The sequence below is a fragment of the Macaca mulatta genome, chromosome X, assembly GCF_049350105.2.
Source record: "Macaca mulatta isolate MMU2019108-1 chromosome X, T2T-MMU8v2.0, whole genome shotgun sequence".
Taxonomy (NCBI): Eukaryota; Metazoa; Chordata; class Mammalia; order Primates; family Cercopithecidae; genus Macaca; species Macaca mulatta.
The window spans coordinates 155,162,561-155,180,269 of NC_133426.1; the positions used below are offsets into that span (position 1 = coordinate 155,162,561).

At 38.9% G+C, this 17,709-nt stretch overlaps 1 protein-coding gene across 2 annotated transcripts in view; it reads left to right on the forward strand.

The window, feature by feature from the left end:
- The window catches only part of AFF2 (ALF transcription elongation factor 2), a 498,887-nt gene that overhangs the window by 398,417 nt on the left and 82,761 nt on the right, over positions 1–17,709 (forward strand). For both annotated transcript variants that reach the window (XM_002806427.4, XM_077988255.1), the window contains one exon: positions 12,135–12,172. In XM_002806427.4, the coding sequence (XP_002806473.2) occupies positions 12,135–12,172 (38 nt within the window). The remainder of the gene's footprint in view (positions 1–12,134; positions 12,173–17,709) is intronic.

Here is a 17,709-nt window from a genome sequence, read left to right on the forward strand (position 1 = left end):
TTTTATTTAACCCCATCTTATTTTTTTTTCTGCCGAAGAAGTATCCTGGTATTCTGTGAAATATTCACTTAATTGAAAGCATATTAATTACTGGAGATGTATGGACTTTCCAACTAGACACTAGTCGTAGAGTTGCACCTTAAGCATATGAGCATTTACAGAAAACAATGATCTTCTTAGATCTTCCTCTCCACTTCATAGTTTTTGTTTGTTTGTTTGTTTGTTTGTTTTTTAATCTTCAGATTACTAATTACCTAACACAAAAAAAGTGACTTTTAATCTAGTTTCTTGATTTTGGTCTTATATTTGGTCCATTTTGATTTGTTTGTTGTTTGGTGGTGGTTATGGTTATGGTGGTTGTTCTTGTTGAGCGAGCTTACTGGCCTGGTTGCTATTTGAGAATTTCAAATGAAATTATTACATAGCCACTGAAGACCTGAACATTCTGGCAGCTTTGGGATATGTTCCTGATACCTGTGATGCACACCACTGAACTTTCAGAACCTAGTAGCCACATTAAATTGAAAATCTGCATTTATGTTTTAAGTTTGCTAATGAAAAAGATGCAATAAATTTTACCCCTGCTATCATCTGGCTCTTTTGAAGTTGGTGTGCTGTAGAGAATATATTAGTTGTGACAACAGATACTCTTCCCTGCTGTAATCAGTCCTATTTTGTAGCCACAGTTCTCCCTCATCATACTGAACAAGTTGTTACCTCCCCGAGGTTTCTCTGCATTTCCATTTACTTTGTTATCAGCAGAAAGGCTGGGGAAAGCCTCTTTGGTAATGACATCGATACGACACACACAGCAAGAGAGGTCAGCCTGTCAGAGCTCTAGAAAGAGCAGATGGATTAGGATGAAACTGGGTGCAAAATAACTTTGATAGAGTCTTTTAATGTAAACAGTTTATCTGTCATTGCCTTTCATTGAAATCCATCACAGAATGATAGCATTTGGCCCGTTAAGGTTACAGAATGTAGCTGAATAAAATCTATACATTGTCATACTCAAACTGTCCACCAATTAGAGAATGAGAGGACATTTTAATTTATTCATTAAAGACAGGAAAGTAAACAGGGTTACATATAAGGTTAATAGAATAACATTGGCCTTCATATTCCCAAGATTGTATTTCCCATTTGGCTATGTTAGCACAGAGACTAGATTAATAAGAAACTGCTTAGGGCTTATATGATGTGGTTTTTAAAATGCTTGAGACAAGTCTGTGACTGTTTAGAAACCTGTGTGCTGAATTTTTTTTATTACAATTACGTCTTCTCCTTTAGTACCAATTTTTTTGACTTGTAAATCTATATATAATAGAATGCTTTGAGCATACAGAGATGCATAGAAGTGTAATGTTTTTACGTATTGTGCTTATCACATGGTCAGTAATGACCAAATGCTGGTTAATGTCTAATACACTTTATGAATTATCCAACTATGAGCATTTCAGTTGCAAAGCCAATAGCTGTTTTGCTTAGCTTAGCACTTTTCCACAATGACCTTAAGTCAAACACTGGTGAGGATATGTTGCTTGCCCCAATATCCAAACAGAAACTAAAATGGATATGATCTGTCATTTCAAAATATATAATGTTCATGTATGACAGGGATGACCACAGCCTTTTCACCCACAAAGAGCACACAGCACATATATGGTTCTGTAAAGAGTGTGGCAGTGAGAGTATCAGCCACCTCTGGAAAGCTGGGGACCACTAAGCACAGATTTCAGTTGAAGTGCCTGGAGAAACAGTCGTCATCATGTTGCCCTTTCTGGGCTGGAGGAAGTGGCTAGACATCATTGGTCCTTTCTTCACTCAAACCCCACCCCCTGTTTGGTCCCAGCACGTTCTTTTTCTTAAGTCTCTTCATCACCCTAATTAGGGTCCTAATCCATTCTTGCAACCTGGAAGTTTCACTCTGGAGTCATTCGTAAGTAAGTCCCAGAAAATGCAACATGTGTGCCTAACTTCATTGGTAGTTTCCAAGCCTTGAGTTTAACCAGGGTTCTGGAATATACCTAGAACAGCATGCACGTCTCAAGCAAAAGTTATATAATGAAACACTTGGCCACTTTGAAAAAGTAAGATTTTGAAATTTATATTCTTGCTTGAAAAATGTACTGGGGCTTCGGTTTAGGGCTCAAGAATGCTTAACTCTGCCCCATCCCCGCCAGATATCTGCCATCTGCTAAAAAAGTCACCAGGCAGGCTGCAAACACCAAGGACCTTGCTCTGCATGGAAAACTGAATTGATATTTTCTTAAGCAGCTATATTTACTTTTATGTTTATTTATCAAGAGCAAAGAGCGTAAGCATTGTTAAATTTGAGATAAACCAATCCAACATTAACCATTCAAAATACAGGTGGGTGGGCAGAAAAAAGAAACAAAACTTTCCAAAATGTATGGGGCCACATAACTCATATTTCACACAGCAAAAATTTCATAGGAGTCTTTAGAACATTTTACTAAAAATGTATAAACTTGCTAAAGCTGATTTCTTGTTAATGGAGGCCGACTAAGGCTTCATATTTAGCCCTGAATCATATATATATGTGTGTGTCTTTCTCAAAAAAACTAAAAATAAAACTACTATATGATCCAACAGTCTCACTACTGGGTAGTTTTCCAAAGTAAAGAAAATCAGTATATTAAAGGAATACTTGCACCACCATGTTTATTGCTGCATAAGTCACAATAGCTAAGATATGGAATCAATCTAAATGTTCATCAACAGATAAATGGTTAAAATGTGATATATATACACATTGTGTAAACTGTGATATATATGTATATACACACATTGTGTAAAATGTGATATATATGTATATATATGCATATATATATACACACACACACACACACACACACATATACACAAAATTGATTATTATTTAGCCATAAAAGAGCATAAAATCCTGTCATTTCTGGCAACATTGCTGCAAAAGCAAGTAGGGCTTTAGTTCGTCCCCCTCCTGTGGAGTCTGCACTCTGGATTCATGCCCTTCCCTGAGTTCTGGCCAGATTTCTCAATGGGTTCAAATTGTTACAAAGTTCAGCTGGAGGTTTCCTTCTCCCTGTAGCCTTTTCCGAGTGCCTCTGGCAGCCCTCCTAAAGGACCCCTGTGAGGCAAGGTGGAAATTGCTTACTGGGGGGCCCAGCAAGCTCACAGGGCTTTTCCCACTGCTTCCTCTACCCTTCCTCTACCCTTGTATTTTGCTAGCAGGGGTACTGTGCTTACAATAAAAATGGCTTGGGTATGGTTCCATAAAGTAGTAGGGATACAGGGAACCAAGTTACAATTGGCAACATTAAATTCACGCAGACAATGAGGGCAAGAGATAGTGTACAGACCAAATGTGTTAATACCCATGTAATTTTATTTGAATATTGACATAAGTGACACCCACCCACCACCTTAAACACACACATATAAATGAAGTCTGCAATAACATCCTTTTGTCTTATTGACAAGTATGGCCATGCTACTATATGACTGTATTTGTGGTGTTCTGGCTGTGAACAGTGTACTCTGTGAGAGTGTGTGTGTGTGTGTGTGTGTAAGACAGGGAGGGGGAGGGGGGAGAGAGAGAGATACAGAGATACCAAGACGAATGGAAATTCTGTGCATTACTAATTGGCACACCACTGCCCTCACCTATGGATGTCTGTTCCAATTCCATATGCTCTGTTATGTTCCTCTGTGAAGAAAGTAGTGCAATGGTGCTTGTGATAATTCCTCAGAAAAGTGGAAGAACCTGGCCTCTTATATCCTCATTTGCCCTCTTCTTCTCCCCTCTGTATCTTCTCACCTCTCCTGCCCAACCATTCTTACCTAATATTTCTTCTCCCAGCTCTCACTTGGAGCAGAATCACAGCATGAGCCCAGGTTCTTAAAGACAGCGATTAGGTTCCCCTTCGAGCCTCTGAGCCACGAGCCTGCCTGGTAACGTGGAGAAAACTTTATAGTGGGTGAGAGCATCCCTATGACCAGGCATGTCCCAGAATCCCCGAGTCTAGCCTTCAGAATCCTCTGGGCATAAGCATGGACTCGAGGGTCATTAAGTCTTAGTAAGTCTCTATTCCTCTTTACTGCATCTGCCGAGAAACACCATGCTAGGTATAACTCCTTAGCTCAGAGGAGCAGATGTGTTATGAAATGAGGGGGAAGGAAACTATCCTGAAAAGAGAACAATCTGTTTGGGAGATGATGTTAATTCAGCTTCCCTCAGGAGCCGTGAAAACACTGATTTTGTATCATTAAGTCTTCACAGTGTGACCATGAAACTGTCCTCAGCAACTTTTCTGTTTTAATATATTTGTGTAAATCCTGATGTAGTTTCACAACTGTTACAATTGAGGCTTCAAAAGATGAAGGAGAAGACATCTCAAGTAGACAAATTAGACTCTGTGGCACAACTCTTTATTGGCAGTGTGCATGCCTGCAGATAATGGCAGCAGCTATCTTCCAACCCAGCAAGATTCTCCTTCTCAGTCTATAACTAATGGTGAACAGATACAGTATTTGGAGAGAGGCTTCCATGTGTTTCAGCTTTTTTGGCAGAAAGTGAAGAAAATTCCACATTTTTTCTGATAAAACATATTATATTGTCCCTTCCAGCCAGAGCAGAAGTAGTGTTTCCTGAGAGGCTCCCTTCCTGAATGATGATAGGATAGACCTGATAATACTACCAGGACATGCTACAGAGCCTGGTTTTCCTGACTATAGTTAGAAATAGACTGAGGGAAAATTGAGTACATTAGACAATTAGTTGCTATTTTTTGCCTCCTAGTCCAGACTATTTTGAGTTGTTAGCACAGAAATAGCAATGCTGTCTGTGGTCGAAGAGACATACTGGTTTGATCTGCCATGTTCTTGTGTTCATTATTTCTCTTTTGATTAACAAGAAAGTAACTCCCTAACTTCCTGGTTCTCCCTCATTGTGTCCATCTTCCTTATTGTATCCACATTTATCTTCCCAAATCAAGTCAGACTCTATCCAATTTCTGCTTAAAATTCCTTCCCTTGAACCCTACATTCTCCATTGTATACTATAGACTTTATGTAATAAAGGGCAAACACCATTGTTGCCAAGAACATTGTTGCCAAAGTCCTTCACTCAATATTCAATCACACATATATATATGATTCAGGGCTAAATATGAAGCCTTAGTCCACTTCATGTATTTTTATATATATATATATATATATATATATATATGAGAGAAAAAATGAGAAAAAAATACATATCCATATATATTATATATATTATTTTATATATTATATATCCATATATAAATATATATATTTATATATACATATGGAGGTAATCCTTTTAGATATATGTGAAATACTCCTGTGTGTGTATTAAAATATAGAATACCAGACCTTAAAATGACCATAGAGAGTTTTTACTCCAGCTTTCTCATTTTCTCAATAAGAAAACTGAGATACTAACAGTCAGTTAGTATTTAGTATATAAATAAAAATGAATGCAGTCTCATCACCCAGAGTATAATGTGTTCCAAAGGGACAAGAAGCCTGATCACACTAGTAGGTTAAAGATAAAGGTGTATGATCAGTATTTCCTGCCAATTAGGTTTTTGAATACATAATTGAGCACCTACTATATACTAATAATACACTTCCCATTTCTTCTGGTTATGCATGGTAGGGAGAAAACCTCTATTAGGCATTGATTGTCTCTCACTAAAAGACACATGTCATTTTGCGAGGTGTGCCCCCTTAGCATCAGAGGCAAGAGGGCTCAGATTGGTTAGGGGAAAGAAAATTGAATTTTCAAACCCACAAACCCCAGGGGAACAGAGTGACCAAGTGCCACTTACATTGGGCCTCCTGACTGGGGAAAAATAAACACCTCAAAGCAATACTGAAGTGCTTGCCTGGCATCTCCATTTTTACTCCACTTAGAGAATGATTAGTGTCAACAGATGACTTTTGTGGGTGAAACATGCTTCTTCACCAAAGACAGTACATTTTTCATTAAGTTACAATAAACCAAACCTTAGTTATAAAGGAAATTTCCAACTGACAAATGGATCTTGCTAAAGGATTTTCTATCCAGCAACATAGCCAGAGTGAAGGGAGCAATTCTTTATGGAATGCAGGCACTGCTGAATGCTGTTATCACATCATCTTTGGGCTGGATGCTCACAAAACTCTGGCTGCCAAGTTAGTGAAATGTGCATGCAGGTACAAGTAGTACCTGCTATTCAGTGGCTGTTCAACTGGCTGTGGCAGGGTCTTGAATGGCAATGTGAGTGAAATTGATACTTACTCAATAAGCAATGGGAAGCCATGAAGGATTATGACAATGAGAGCAATGTGATCAAAGTGGAGCCTTAGGAAGATTCATCTTGCAGTAGAACATAAAATGGATTTAGAATAGGGAGACCAGTAGAGAAGTGAGGTGGCAGTGGCCACAGTCCTGGTGAGAGGCAACACAAATCAAGTTAGCAGTAGTTGCAGGAAGAGTGAGGAAGGCACAGGTAGCTACAAGCTTTCTTCCAGAAAGTGGGATGGGAAATTCACCCTGTGAATGCTGCTCCATACTCCCTCCTCTTTGGAGTGTAAACAAGAGCCTTACATTCAGTTGCTGGATGAATTTAGATGCACATCAGCCTGGAGCTCAGCTCTTCCTCCAGAGGCTTATTTTTTCCCTCCATACAGAGCTTAGTGTCATCTGGCACATTTTCATGCCCAGAGCATAATGTCCAGGCCTATGAGTTTGCCTAGTCATTCCTCATTCATTTATCTCATCAATGTTCAAGTGACTATTAAGTGCAAGACATAGTTCTATCCACTTAGAACAAATTTTCCCCAACCTCTGTCTGTCAAAAGTATATTCCTGCCCTTGTTATGTATAGCAAAGACCTATTTTGTTGATTATCAGAAAAGAATGAATAAAGTTAAAATGTGGAAAGCCTAGTGATCTAAAGATAGGTAACATGTTTTTGCTTCCTAGTGGTTCAAAGTTCAAATACAGGATATTTCCATGCACGTTTCCAGGCATGCATAATAATGGTTAGTGTTTTCCTAAAGATTACAATCCCTGCATGACAAGTCAGAAATTCAGGCACCCAGGTGTTGTAAAATCTTGAGTGACATTTTGTCCTCTTAATCTGCCACCCTTGGCTGTGTGTGCTTAATGCCAGCTGAAACCCCAGCCTACAGGATACATTGTCTTTTGCTATTTTACTCATTCCAGTGAAATCTATTTAAATGCTGTAATTAAGCAATTCATTTTTATATTTAAGCAAGTGCTGTCAGTATATGTCTCTTCAATTGTTTTAGCCAGTTCTGTTGGTATTGACTTTAGACCATCTGAATACCCTAATGATGAGTTCATTTGTTAATAGAAGAGTTTCTCTTCTGAACTTAGGCAATCGATGCAATTTACCAATACATGCTGCTAAGTTAGAGTATGGCTGTGTCTCACAGAACAATCATGTGAAAAAAATTAAATCCAAAACAAAACAAAGAAACACAAAATCAATGCAATTAATTGTTTTTCTGTCTTTTTCCATATTGTTGAATACCCAGTTATTTGAAATTATCTGAACAATTGGCTTTTCCCTTTTGATTAAGAAATGTAAAAACCCAGTTTGGATGTATCTGCTAGTAGAATGTAAGGAAAATGCATATGAAATAGAAATGCAAAAGGAATATAGAACAATACTAATAAAATCACACTTTATGCTTGACTGACAGTATTATTATTGATTATGGAAAAAACCAATACCTGAGTCCACTGCCACAATATCTCTAGGCCATCCAAATGTTCGCTTTGACAGTCTCAACATACAGGAAACATATTGCATTAGATTTGTTTTCTGTAAAAGGAGGGGGATAATGTCGTAAGTTTGACTGTAACTGTTCAAAGCATGCTTCTTATAACCCCCAAAAGATTCTCTACATTTTCTATAAATATAGTATACATGTCTATTGGACTAGAATAACAATTAATGGAGTATAATCTCTGGGACAGAATTACCTTGCTAAAGAATTTTGAAGAAGTGTTATCATTATATAGCAAACAGCTGGCAAGTTTTCTAAGCATCTTTTATGTCACATTTTATCCCTAAGGAAATATGATATCGTGTATGCCATGTGGATGGGACTCAAGAGATAGCAACAGTCTTTCCTTCCTTCATTCTTTCTACCTATTTTTTTGTAATAGCACTATGTTATATGGTTTATGTAATTCAATATGGTTCCTGGGTTACCTGAGCTTTAGTGCCGCACAAGGATTATCTATATAAAAGAAAGACGGGGTTCTTATTTTCAGGAACATAGGTTTAGTGAGTGAGCAACTCTGAGCCTATCTGTAGCCACATCATCCCTCCAAAGGAAATAAATTTGCTGATAATGAGAGAGGAGTCATCTCAGAAATCCTCCTTGGAATCAGAGAAGTTCCTTCTTCCTTGCATTTAATTTCTCAAGATACCCCATGACAGAGGTGGCCCATGTAGAATAGGAGCTTCAGGGCTTCCCCATCCTCAGGGTCCAACGTTAATAAAGAAGTAAAGAGCCTCTTTGATGGAGTGAAGTGTGGAAGGAGGGGCTACTGAAGGAGAGATCAGCTGGAAAATACGGAATCATCCTAGGCTTCCTTGGAAACACAGAGAGAGAGAAAAGAGAGAAAGACAAATAGAGAAAAAGAGAGGTCTGTAGAATCTAAACATATCAAAGTCTTCTGTGAATAGCACTTTCCAGACAGAAGCATTCTATTCACTCCAGAACCACTACTGATATGGAGAGTAGAAGATAGTGGTTCCTATAATCCTCATTGGAATAACTACATAGGTTTCATACCGCAACATGGCCTCTACTCAGTAAGCCCATAAACTATCTGGCTGTAAAAATCTACGCATGAACACCTGTGTAGAAAGCAGTCACAATCAAGATGCACTGCATTTACATATCATATTGCAACTTCCAGAGCACTGTTGTCGATGTTGGCTACTCACAACCACCCTTGCTGTAGAAAAGGCAGAAATTATTATCTTCATTTTTAAAATGAAGAAACTGATGCTCAAAGGTGTTTAGTACTTGCCAATAGGGTAAGTGGCAAAGCTGGGACTAGAATCCAGGTTTTTAACATTTCTGGCACAGCACTCTCTCCACGCTAGCCTATTACCTCACATCACACCATACTGGAGTACATTCTCTAACATTTTAATTTCTTTTATGGTTTTTTCTTATACTAGAGCTTCCTCAATTGTGAGATAAGTATCATGATAGGGAACCATGGCAAAAAAAAATAAGGAGAATATAGGTTTTTAAAAGCATATAGACGTTATAAATTAAAGCAACATAACTGTTAACTCTCCAGCCTCCATTTTCCAATCAGTTTAAATTACTTTAATGTATGTTTTTAAACTTAAAATTAGCTGCAATCCCAATATGTAACTGTCTTGATGTTTGGTGAATTGTGCTATGTCATTTCCTTTTAATTTTCCTCCTTTTGCAGTGTGTCTCACATTCTGGCATGTGTATCCAGAACTTGCGATTGTCTTCTTATGTCCCATCATTTCAAAAGAGAAATTATCTCTTTGTGTATCTTGTAGAATAATTCACGTATCATTTGCACATAAATAATTCACTTAAATTTTTTTCCTCAAAGTCTCTTAATGTAATAATTCCTCATAGCATGCCTAAAACAACATCAAATTACAGTGAAAGCAAAGTAACAAATTGCGAGCTTTTTCTCATATGGCGAGGTTCTCTGCCATCATTTACTCCACCGTCATTTACTTGCCATCATTTACTTGAGAGATTCAAGGTGATGAGCACACAAGAGGATGACATGAGGACATCTGACTAGAGCTGTTGGGACATCAGAATAATAGCAAGTTAATTTCCAAAGAAAGGAGAATCTTTCAGCATAGACATTTTCGATCAATAGCCAGGCAATCCAGAAAAAATAATTTAAAGGAAGTTATTTTCCTATGTTGGCTCTATAAAAATATGAATGTTTCAAAGAAACTGGCCTCAAACATGATCATCTTCCTCCTGATCAGAGAAAAATAACTGGGTCTAATTGGCAATTCCAAAGCATAGAGCAGAAAGGATATTTTCACAAAACATGCCTCCGAATCAAAGGGAGGTTAAGCAATGTCACTTTGATTTTTCCCTCTTCCTGTCTCCTGCCAGTGGCAAGCTCATCCTATCACATCCAGCATGCTTTAAAAGGAAACCACTTGAACACAGCACCCATTACTTTGTGATAACCTAAGTCTTCTAGAACAGACTTATCTGGAGTCTAAGGGATTGAAAAAAGTGGATTCATGTGATTTCCACAGTGACATGTCTTCAGCCTACTGCTATATCTTATTACAAACCAGCCAGACTTGGGAGACGAAAGGGTGTTTTTAAAAAAAGGCAGATGTGAGTGTGCATGTGTGTACAGACTGGGTCCTGCTGCTGTAGGAAAGGTGTGTGCCAGTCCCCACTTCTTGCCAGCACCTTCTCTCTCTTTGTTCTTCTGACATGGGAGAATCTGCAGGATGAGTGAGGTTCGCATCCTCTGTACATGGACTGCAAATGAACAGGTTTTCATATCCAAGATACATGTGACAGATGAGTTGGGCCAGCCAGACACATATTTCTTGTTTTCTCATTTTCACCTCTTACCTCATTCCTTAGCTTTTTTCCTATTCTAGCACTTGCCAAAATTCAACCTCAGGCACAGACGGTGAGAAAATGATTTTTGCCTACCAAGCCAAAGAAAGTGCCCAAATATTAATGGTTATTTATCTAGAAACAGAACCTGAGACTTAATAAATGGAAGCATGGATTTCCAGCACTAACATCTAAACTTTGGAAGTGTTTTATTCAGTTGTTATGCATAGAGGGTTTCAGTGTGTCGAATATCACTTGTCACCCAGAATGTCAAGTCCAGAGTTAGATTACATGTTGTCTCTGCTAAAAGTGGTTGCCTCTGTATTCTAATTTACAGCAGTATTCTCTTCTCTCTTCTCTGTAGCCCTTACCCACCTCCAAGATTCACAAATATAAAGGTCCCCAAACAGATACTTTTGTAAAGGATCTGAACAACCCTGAGGTTGTCAAATGGCTGCTTCAATGCTCTTTTTATCAAACGTAGCGTCTGTAGCCTGAAAAAGTCTACGAGAGTACAAGTTTGGTTCTGATTACATAATTATGCTACAGAAATATGAAAAAAAATCATCACTGAAACCCTCCAGGTGCTTAAACAGTTTGATAGACTGTAGCCACTCTGCCATCAGCACCCCCAGCTGTGTTGCTTAGCAACATTTTAATTCCAAAAGAATCGAAGGAGATGAAATCCCTGTGGAGAAGGAAACAGAAATAAGAGGGCTGTTGACAGATGATCTGAGTTGTTTCTTCTAATATACTGTGAAGATCACTAGCTCTTTTCATGAATGATAAATGGACTGTACACAGATCAATGGGTTCAGTGCTAAACTGGAACCAGGCTCCATGTCTAAGGCAATGCAGGCCGAGAGGCCCGGGGATTTCCTCATTTCTATGATTTGGTGTGTATTTTCTTAATGATCCACGGGAGGAAATTGATCTCAGTATTCAGTCATTCCTTGTCCTTTTGTGCTGTAGGCTAATAAAAATGATTTTGGAAATGGACACTTGACTTTCTATCATGGTGGAAGTGTGGCCAGGTGTCAGCAGCAGTGCTAGGGTGAGCAGTTCCCTACCACAAATCTAAAAATCCAAGATATGCCCACGACCATTCCGTCTGCATCTGTTTCCCCAACCTGTCATTACAACACAATCAGGTCCAAACAGGGTAAGATTAGAGTGAAAGGTGGGAAGAGAAGGACCCTAGTTGTGCACCCAGAAGTCCACTTTTATGGTCCCTGATGAACTTTCTAGGCAGCCTTCACAAGGCCTGCCTGTATTGGAAAGCTGCACTTGGACAGGTAACTGTGTTTCCCAGGAGAAGAAAATTGCTTTCTGAGTCTCCAGTCTGCTTATCTACAGCACCCTGTTTCGATTAGCTCCTTATGTTTCTGAAGAGCATTTTATATTGCTTATTGTTTTGGTAGCTAGTTGCAATGATTATGCCTGCTAATATTGTCTAATTGCATTTTTTCTTCTCTTTACAGGCTGTTGAAAAGGCAAAACCTAGGAATAATCCTGTGAAGTAAGTTATTATTTTTATTAGTTGCAAATGTTAATTTTAATGGACTCGATGCATGTGAAAAAATAAGGTCATAAAAGAGACCTTGGATTTTGAGTTAATCTCTATTCATGACAATTTAAAGACAAAAACAAAACAAGCCAAAAAAAATCCTCCAATGAGCAGGGACCAGCTTATATTTTTTCCTGTGTTCCTGATGAAGAAATGCTCCAAGTTGTACCCAGTTTACATAAATTAATATGTGCAATCCATGAATAGCTGCCAAATTCTATTATAATCATATTCAATACATAGTACTTCAAGCCTTTGGGTTTTGCACATGCTAAAAAGATTACATTTTTAATTGCAAACCTTGGACCTATGACAGAGACATAAATGACTGAAAGTGTGCCAAGTGATTTCCAGCCACGTGGGGAAGTTTGGCACCTTGGCATCAAGGCCTCAATACTCAGTTAATGAAAAGCTCATAAAATATACGTAACCGAAGGCTTTTCTTTTTTTGTTTTAGCTAACAGAAAGCAACTCCCAAGGCATTTTATGAGATACTCTTAAATCATAAACAAGCTACACAGACCTCCTTTAAATATAGTACGTCTTAGACATCCCTGTCTCTTCCAGAAGGGAGACTTTCAAATTAAGAAGGATGACTGTCTTGTCATTTGGGTTTGTAACATCTGATTGCAGTGTTACAATGCATGCTAGCCCTGCCAGCTCTGTGGCTGAGGGAGGACTTTCTCTATTTGCTGGGTTATTATAGGTCTGGTAGTATCACATCTCGAGGAACTATGTGTTAATTTATTTCGGCTGACTTCCATTATATTGATACCAAATACAGAAATGGAGAGTACATTGATTTTTAAGTTTCTGGGAGAATGGATCAGCTAATGCCAATGACAAGAAGCCTGCTTATGTTTTGTATAATAAAATAACTAACTTTTCCAGGGCACCAGGGTAGCATTTAGCATACCATTAAATCCAAGCCCTAGTACGTTTTTCCAAAAGGTGTTGTGTACTTTGCTTTTCAGTTTCATTTTTCTTAGGCCAAAGATATTTCCTATCAGGCTCTGTAACGTCTAGAGGGATATCCGTAGTCTGGAGATATATTATGTTGTAGTCTTGTGGAAGTATTTGTAGTAGCTCAGGTTTTGTCAAATTGTGCAGTTGGGGTTGAAATCTTCTCTGCAGCCTGATTTCTTTTCCATCTGAATGCCCTAAAGGCTCCTCCACTGTGAGCCTGTGGCTGGCAAGCTCGGAGAATTAGAGGTGGTGCTAATGAGGCCAGGGTCAGGGCTTGTGTCCCTGGGTGGGCGATTAGTGATCTTCTTTCCTGCAGTTCAACTGCACTCCTCCCTCCAGTCCGCCTGCATGCAGATGTGTGCCCCAGGTCACAAGGCATGGGGCTAGGGCTGGAGGAATGTAAATCGAGGCCCTCAATGGCAGATGTGTCCAAGCTCCAGCCCTCCCAATAGGAAGTGATTCCCAAGCTGCATTTTTGCATGCATAGAATAGCCCATCGGCAGTGTTTGGGGTTGCATTTAATTCTATTCTAATGGCCTAGAAGCGGGGACCTGTTTTCTCTTTGCTACTTGTGAGAATTTGACCCTACAGTAATTGTATTTTTATGAGTTCTTATTAATTCACAGTGCAGACTCTATCTAATGTCTAGCTTTCTGAGGAATGTTATAAAAAGAAGGAAGGGAAACTAGAAGTCACAGGATTATTGAGTTTTGTGCTTTAAATATATTTGAAAATCCGCTTAGTAATAAACCTAAGTCACAACCAACTGGTAGGTGTTTAGAATTGTCTTCTAATTAAATAAGATACTGTTCTCAGGATGAGTTTGGGTTCATGATACCAAACTCAGCACTTGAAGAGGGAGACTTCCTCAAGACCTCAGCTCAGAAACAAAAACTCCACAGCAAGGTTCAGTTGCTCTGCCTGACAGGAAAACGCAGTCAAAGTTTTTAAAAAGTTTTATATATAATAGTCCTTTTGCCATTTCTGATGACATCAAAGGCACCCCTCCCGAGGAAATCTCAACTGCACAACCCTACTATGCCCCAATTCAGCAGGAAGCAGTTAGAGCAGTCGTCGGCCAACCTCCCCAACAGCACTTGGGTTTTCCTGTTGAGAGGGGGGACTGAGAGACAGGACTAGCTGGATTTCCTAGGCCAATTAAGAATTCCTAAACCTAGTTGGGGAAGGTGACCACACCCTCCTTTAAACATGGGGCTTCTAACTCAGCTCACACCTGACCAATCAGGTAGTAAAGAGAGCTCACTAAAATACCAATTAGGCTAAAAACAGGAGGTAAAGAAATAATCAAATCATCTATCGCCTGAGAGCACAGGGGGAGGCACAATGATCAGGATATAAACCCAGGCATTCGAGCCGGATCAGGCAACCCCCCTTTGGGTCCTCTCCCATTGTATGGGAGCTCTATTTTCACTCTATAAAATCTTGCAACTGCACACTCTTCTGGTCCGTGTTTGTTCCGGCTTGAGCTGAGCTTTTGCTCACCATCCACCACTGCTGAATGCTGCCAATGGAGACCCGCCCTTGACTTCCACCCCTCCGGATCTGGCAGGGTGTCTACTGCGCTCCTGATTCAGCGAGGCGCCCATTGCCACTCCTGATTGGGCTAAAGGCTTGCCATTGTTCCTGCACAGTTAAGTGCCTGGGTTCGTCCTAATCAAGTTGAACACCAGTTGCTGGGTTCCATGGTTCTCTTCCATGACCCACAGCTTCTAATAGAGCTATTGCACTCACCACATGGCCCAAGATTCCATTCCTTGGAATCCATGAGGCCAAGAACCCCAGGTCAGAGAACAAAAGGCCTGCCCTATCTTGGGAGTGGCCACCACTATCTTGGGAGCTCGAGGAACAAAGCCCCCCCGGTAACACTAGAGAATTTCAGTTACACACAATGCACTGGAACCCCAAATAGAGTAAATGTTCAATACATGTTTTCTGAATGAATAAGTAAACAAATTGGACATATCCCAGAAAACAGGGATTCTTCCAGGAAAATAGGTTTATTTCAGGAACCTAGCCTGCAGGCTTGATAAGGCTGGTGGCGCTCTTCTAGTAGAGTGTCACCATCATGTCAAAATACAGTACATAATATGTATGGTAACTAACCAAGTGGTCCAGTCCCTGTTATTCTTGACTCATGGCACATGGAAAAATGTTCCTCCATTGCTCTGGTTATTTCTAGCTGTTTTGTTTCTGACCAGTTCCTTGTTTGATCTCAAGGAACTGTATCAAGAAATAACATTTGATTGTCTTTTTGAGAATACAATGAAAATTGTGTACAGTTTTACTGGAAAACAGAGGCCCAACGGCATCATTTACAATTCAAGTATGAACACAAATTGGGTGTGGTTTCATATAGCCCTTTGGTGTGGAGTTTGGCAAATGGTTGAAAAAAAATCAAAAGAAGAACATTTCCTGACATGTGCAAATTATATGAAATTCAAATTTCAGTAGTATAAATAAAGTTTTATTGGAACACAGCCACACTCATTCATTTCCATATTGTCTGTGACTGCTTTTGTGTTACAATGGCAGAGTTGAGTAGTTGTGACATAAAATGTATGTAGCCTACAAAGCTGTACACTTTTACCATCTGGTCCCTTATAGAAAGTTTGTGGACTCCTGTTCTAGTTGGTGAGGTAGAAAAAAGCATTAAGCTTTTTTGTGATGCTGAAGGTTAAACTATCAATCCTTTCTCCTTTGGCCTTTAAAACAATGAGTAGATATTTACTGAGCCCTTATTGTGTGTTTAGGACTTTCCAGGGTTGATATGCCACTTAATTCTCATTCAGAGCAAACAGACTCGCTCTTCACTCACTACCTTTGAAAATCATATGGACATGAGATCCATTGACAGGGCATTGATGCCTCAGAAACCAATGAACATATAGAATACATATCTAGAGCATACTGCTAGTCTTCCAAACTGTGTGTAGATGGATTTATAGAAAAGATCATATGAATTTTCTAAAATTCTGTCACTTTCACATCTAACTAAGGTCAAATTAGCTTTCAGTTATGGTGATGGTAAATAAACTCATTAGTACATGGCTAATAAGTTTCTAAAAGTTTCGCCTCCCTCCCCCTATTTCTTAACCACTTATTCAATTTATTTTTAATATTTTCATGGTTGTAAGCTGCTTCTTTCATTGCTATAGGGAGACTCTGATATACAGTAATTATGCTCCATTTAAAAAGGAAATTAAATATATGCCTAGTCAATGTAAGCACATAATGTACCTGGATACACTAATGCCATTTCCTTGAAACATTAAATACTACCTCTGAAGGTAAGACTCAAACATGAGTGTTCTTAAGATCAGTGATCAGGACAAGAGAAATCTGGTGTATTTCTCACTATAGTGGAACCATACTGGTATCAGAGTTTGATTAGTATGTTCAAATTATAGCTCCTTAATGTGTCAGAAAGACTTTCACTTGTATTTTAATGCTCTGCAGCAGTCATCTCCAAGATTTCATTGTGACAGTAAGGCCTGAGAGATCTACAGATTTCTTCCACCATATGTGACTTATCACATATATATTTTTTCAAAAACACATTTCTGTTATTAAGACATATGTGATAGTACATTTCTGAAAATGTGAATTGCTTTTGGCTAAAAGCCATGCACTAATAAGTTGAGTTGAATCTAACCAATGTTGACATCTGTTACCAAAAGAGAGAGAGAAAGAAACAGAGAGAGCATGCACACACTGTTGTCAACCATAAAATTCTTCCCTGCTTTTACACTTTAACAACATTAAACAATGTGATGGTTGTCTTTCACAATTCAGGATCAGAATCCACTCTGCGTAGGAAATTACAGTTTTTTTAGGACCTGGTTCATTATAGATATGTTGCTTTCATTAGTGAAAATGACAAATAGCCACAAAAATTTTCCTGACTATGATATTTGCACATTATTCATTTATTCACCTGATGAATATTTATTTAGGTTCTACAACATTCTGGGAACTGTGATATATGCTGAGGGAATTAAAAGTAAATCTGAGATAGGTCCTACCCTTGAGGAGTTTAGAGTCCAGCAGAAAAGATAAAATCGGTTTGTAAAAAATTAAGCACAAGATATATAGGGAGAGAAATGTTTGTTAAATGGGGAACAGATAAATTACAGGGAGGCTCTAAGAACAAAAAATGCTTCTAGTTAACACCATCAAAGATGGAAGAGACAATGGGGAAGGAGAAAGCATTTGCACCAGGATTTTAAGGACTGCTGGTTTGCAACACTGGTGCTGGCAAGGGAAAGCAAGGAGCCCAGGATGCCTGATGGGGTGCAGGCAGTGAAAGACCAGGTTGGAAACCAAGGCTGAGTAGAAATGGTAGCTTAGGGCCCCTCAGAGCTCATCGAAATGAAAGAGATTCACATGGTAGAGTCAAATGGCATTAAAGAGCTCTTCACTTGGTACTGAATGTGAATTATCAATCAGTCCCCTAATTATTAAACACAAAGAGTTGATAGACCGGGGTTCTAGTCTTAAATCTG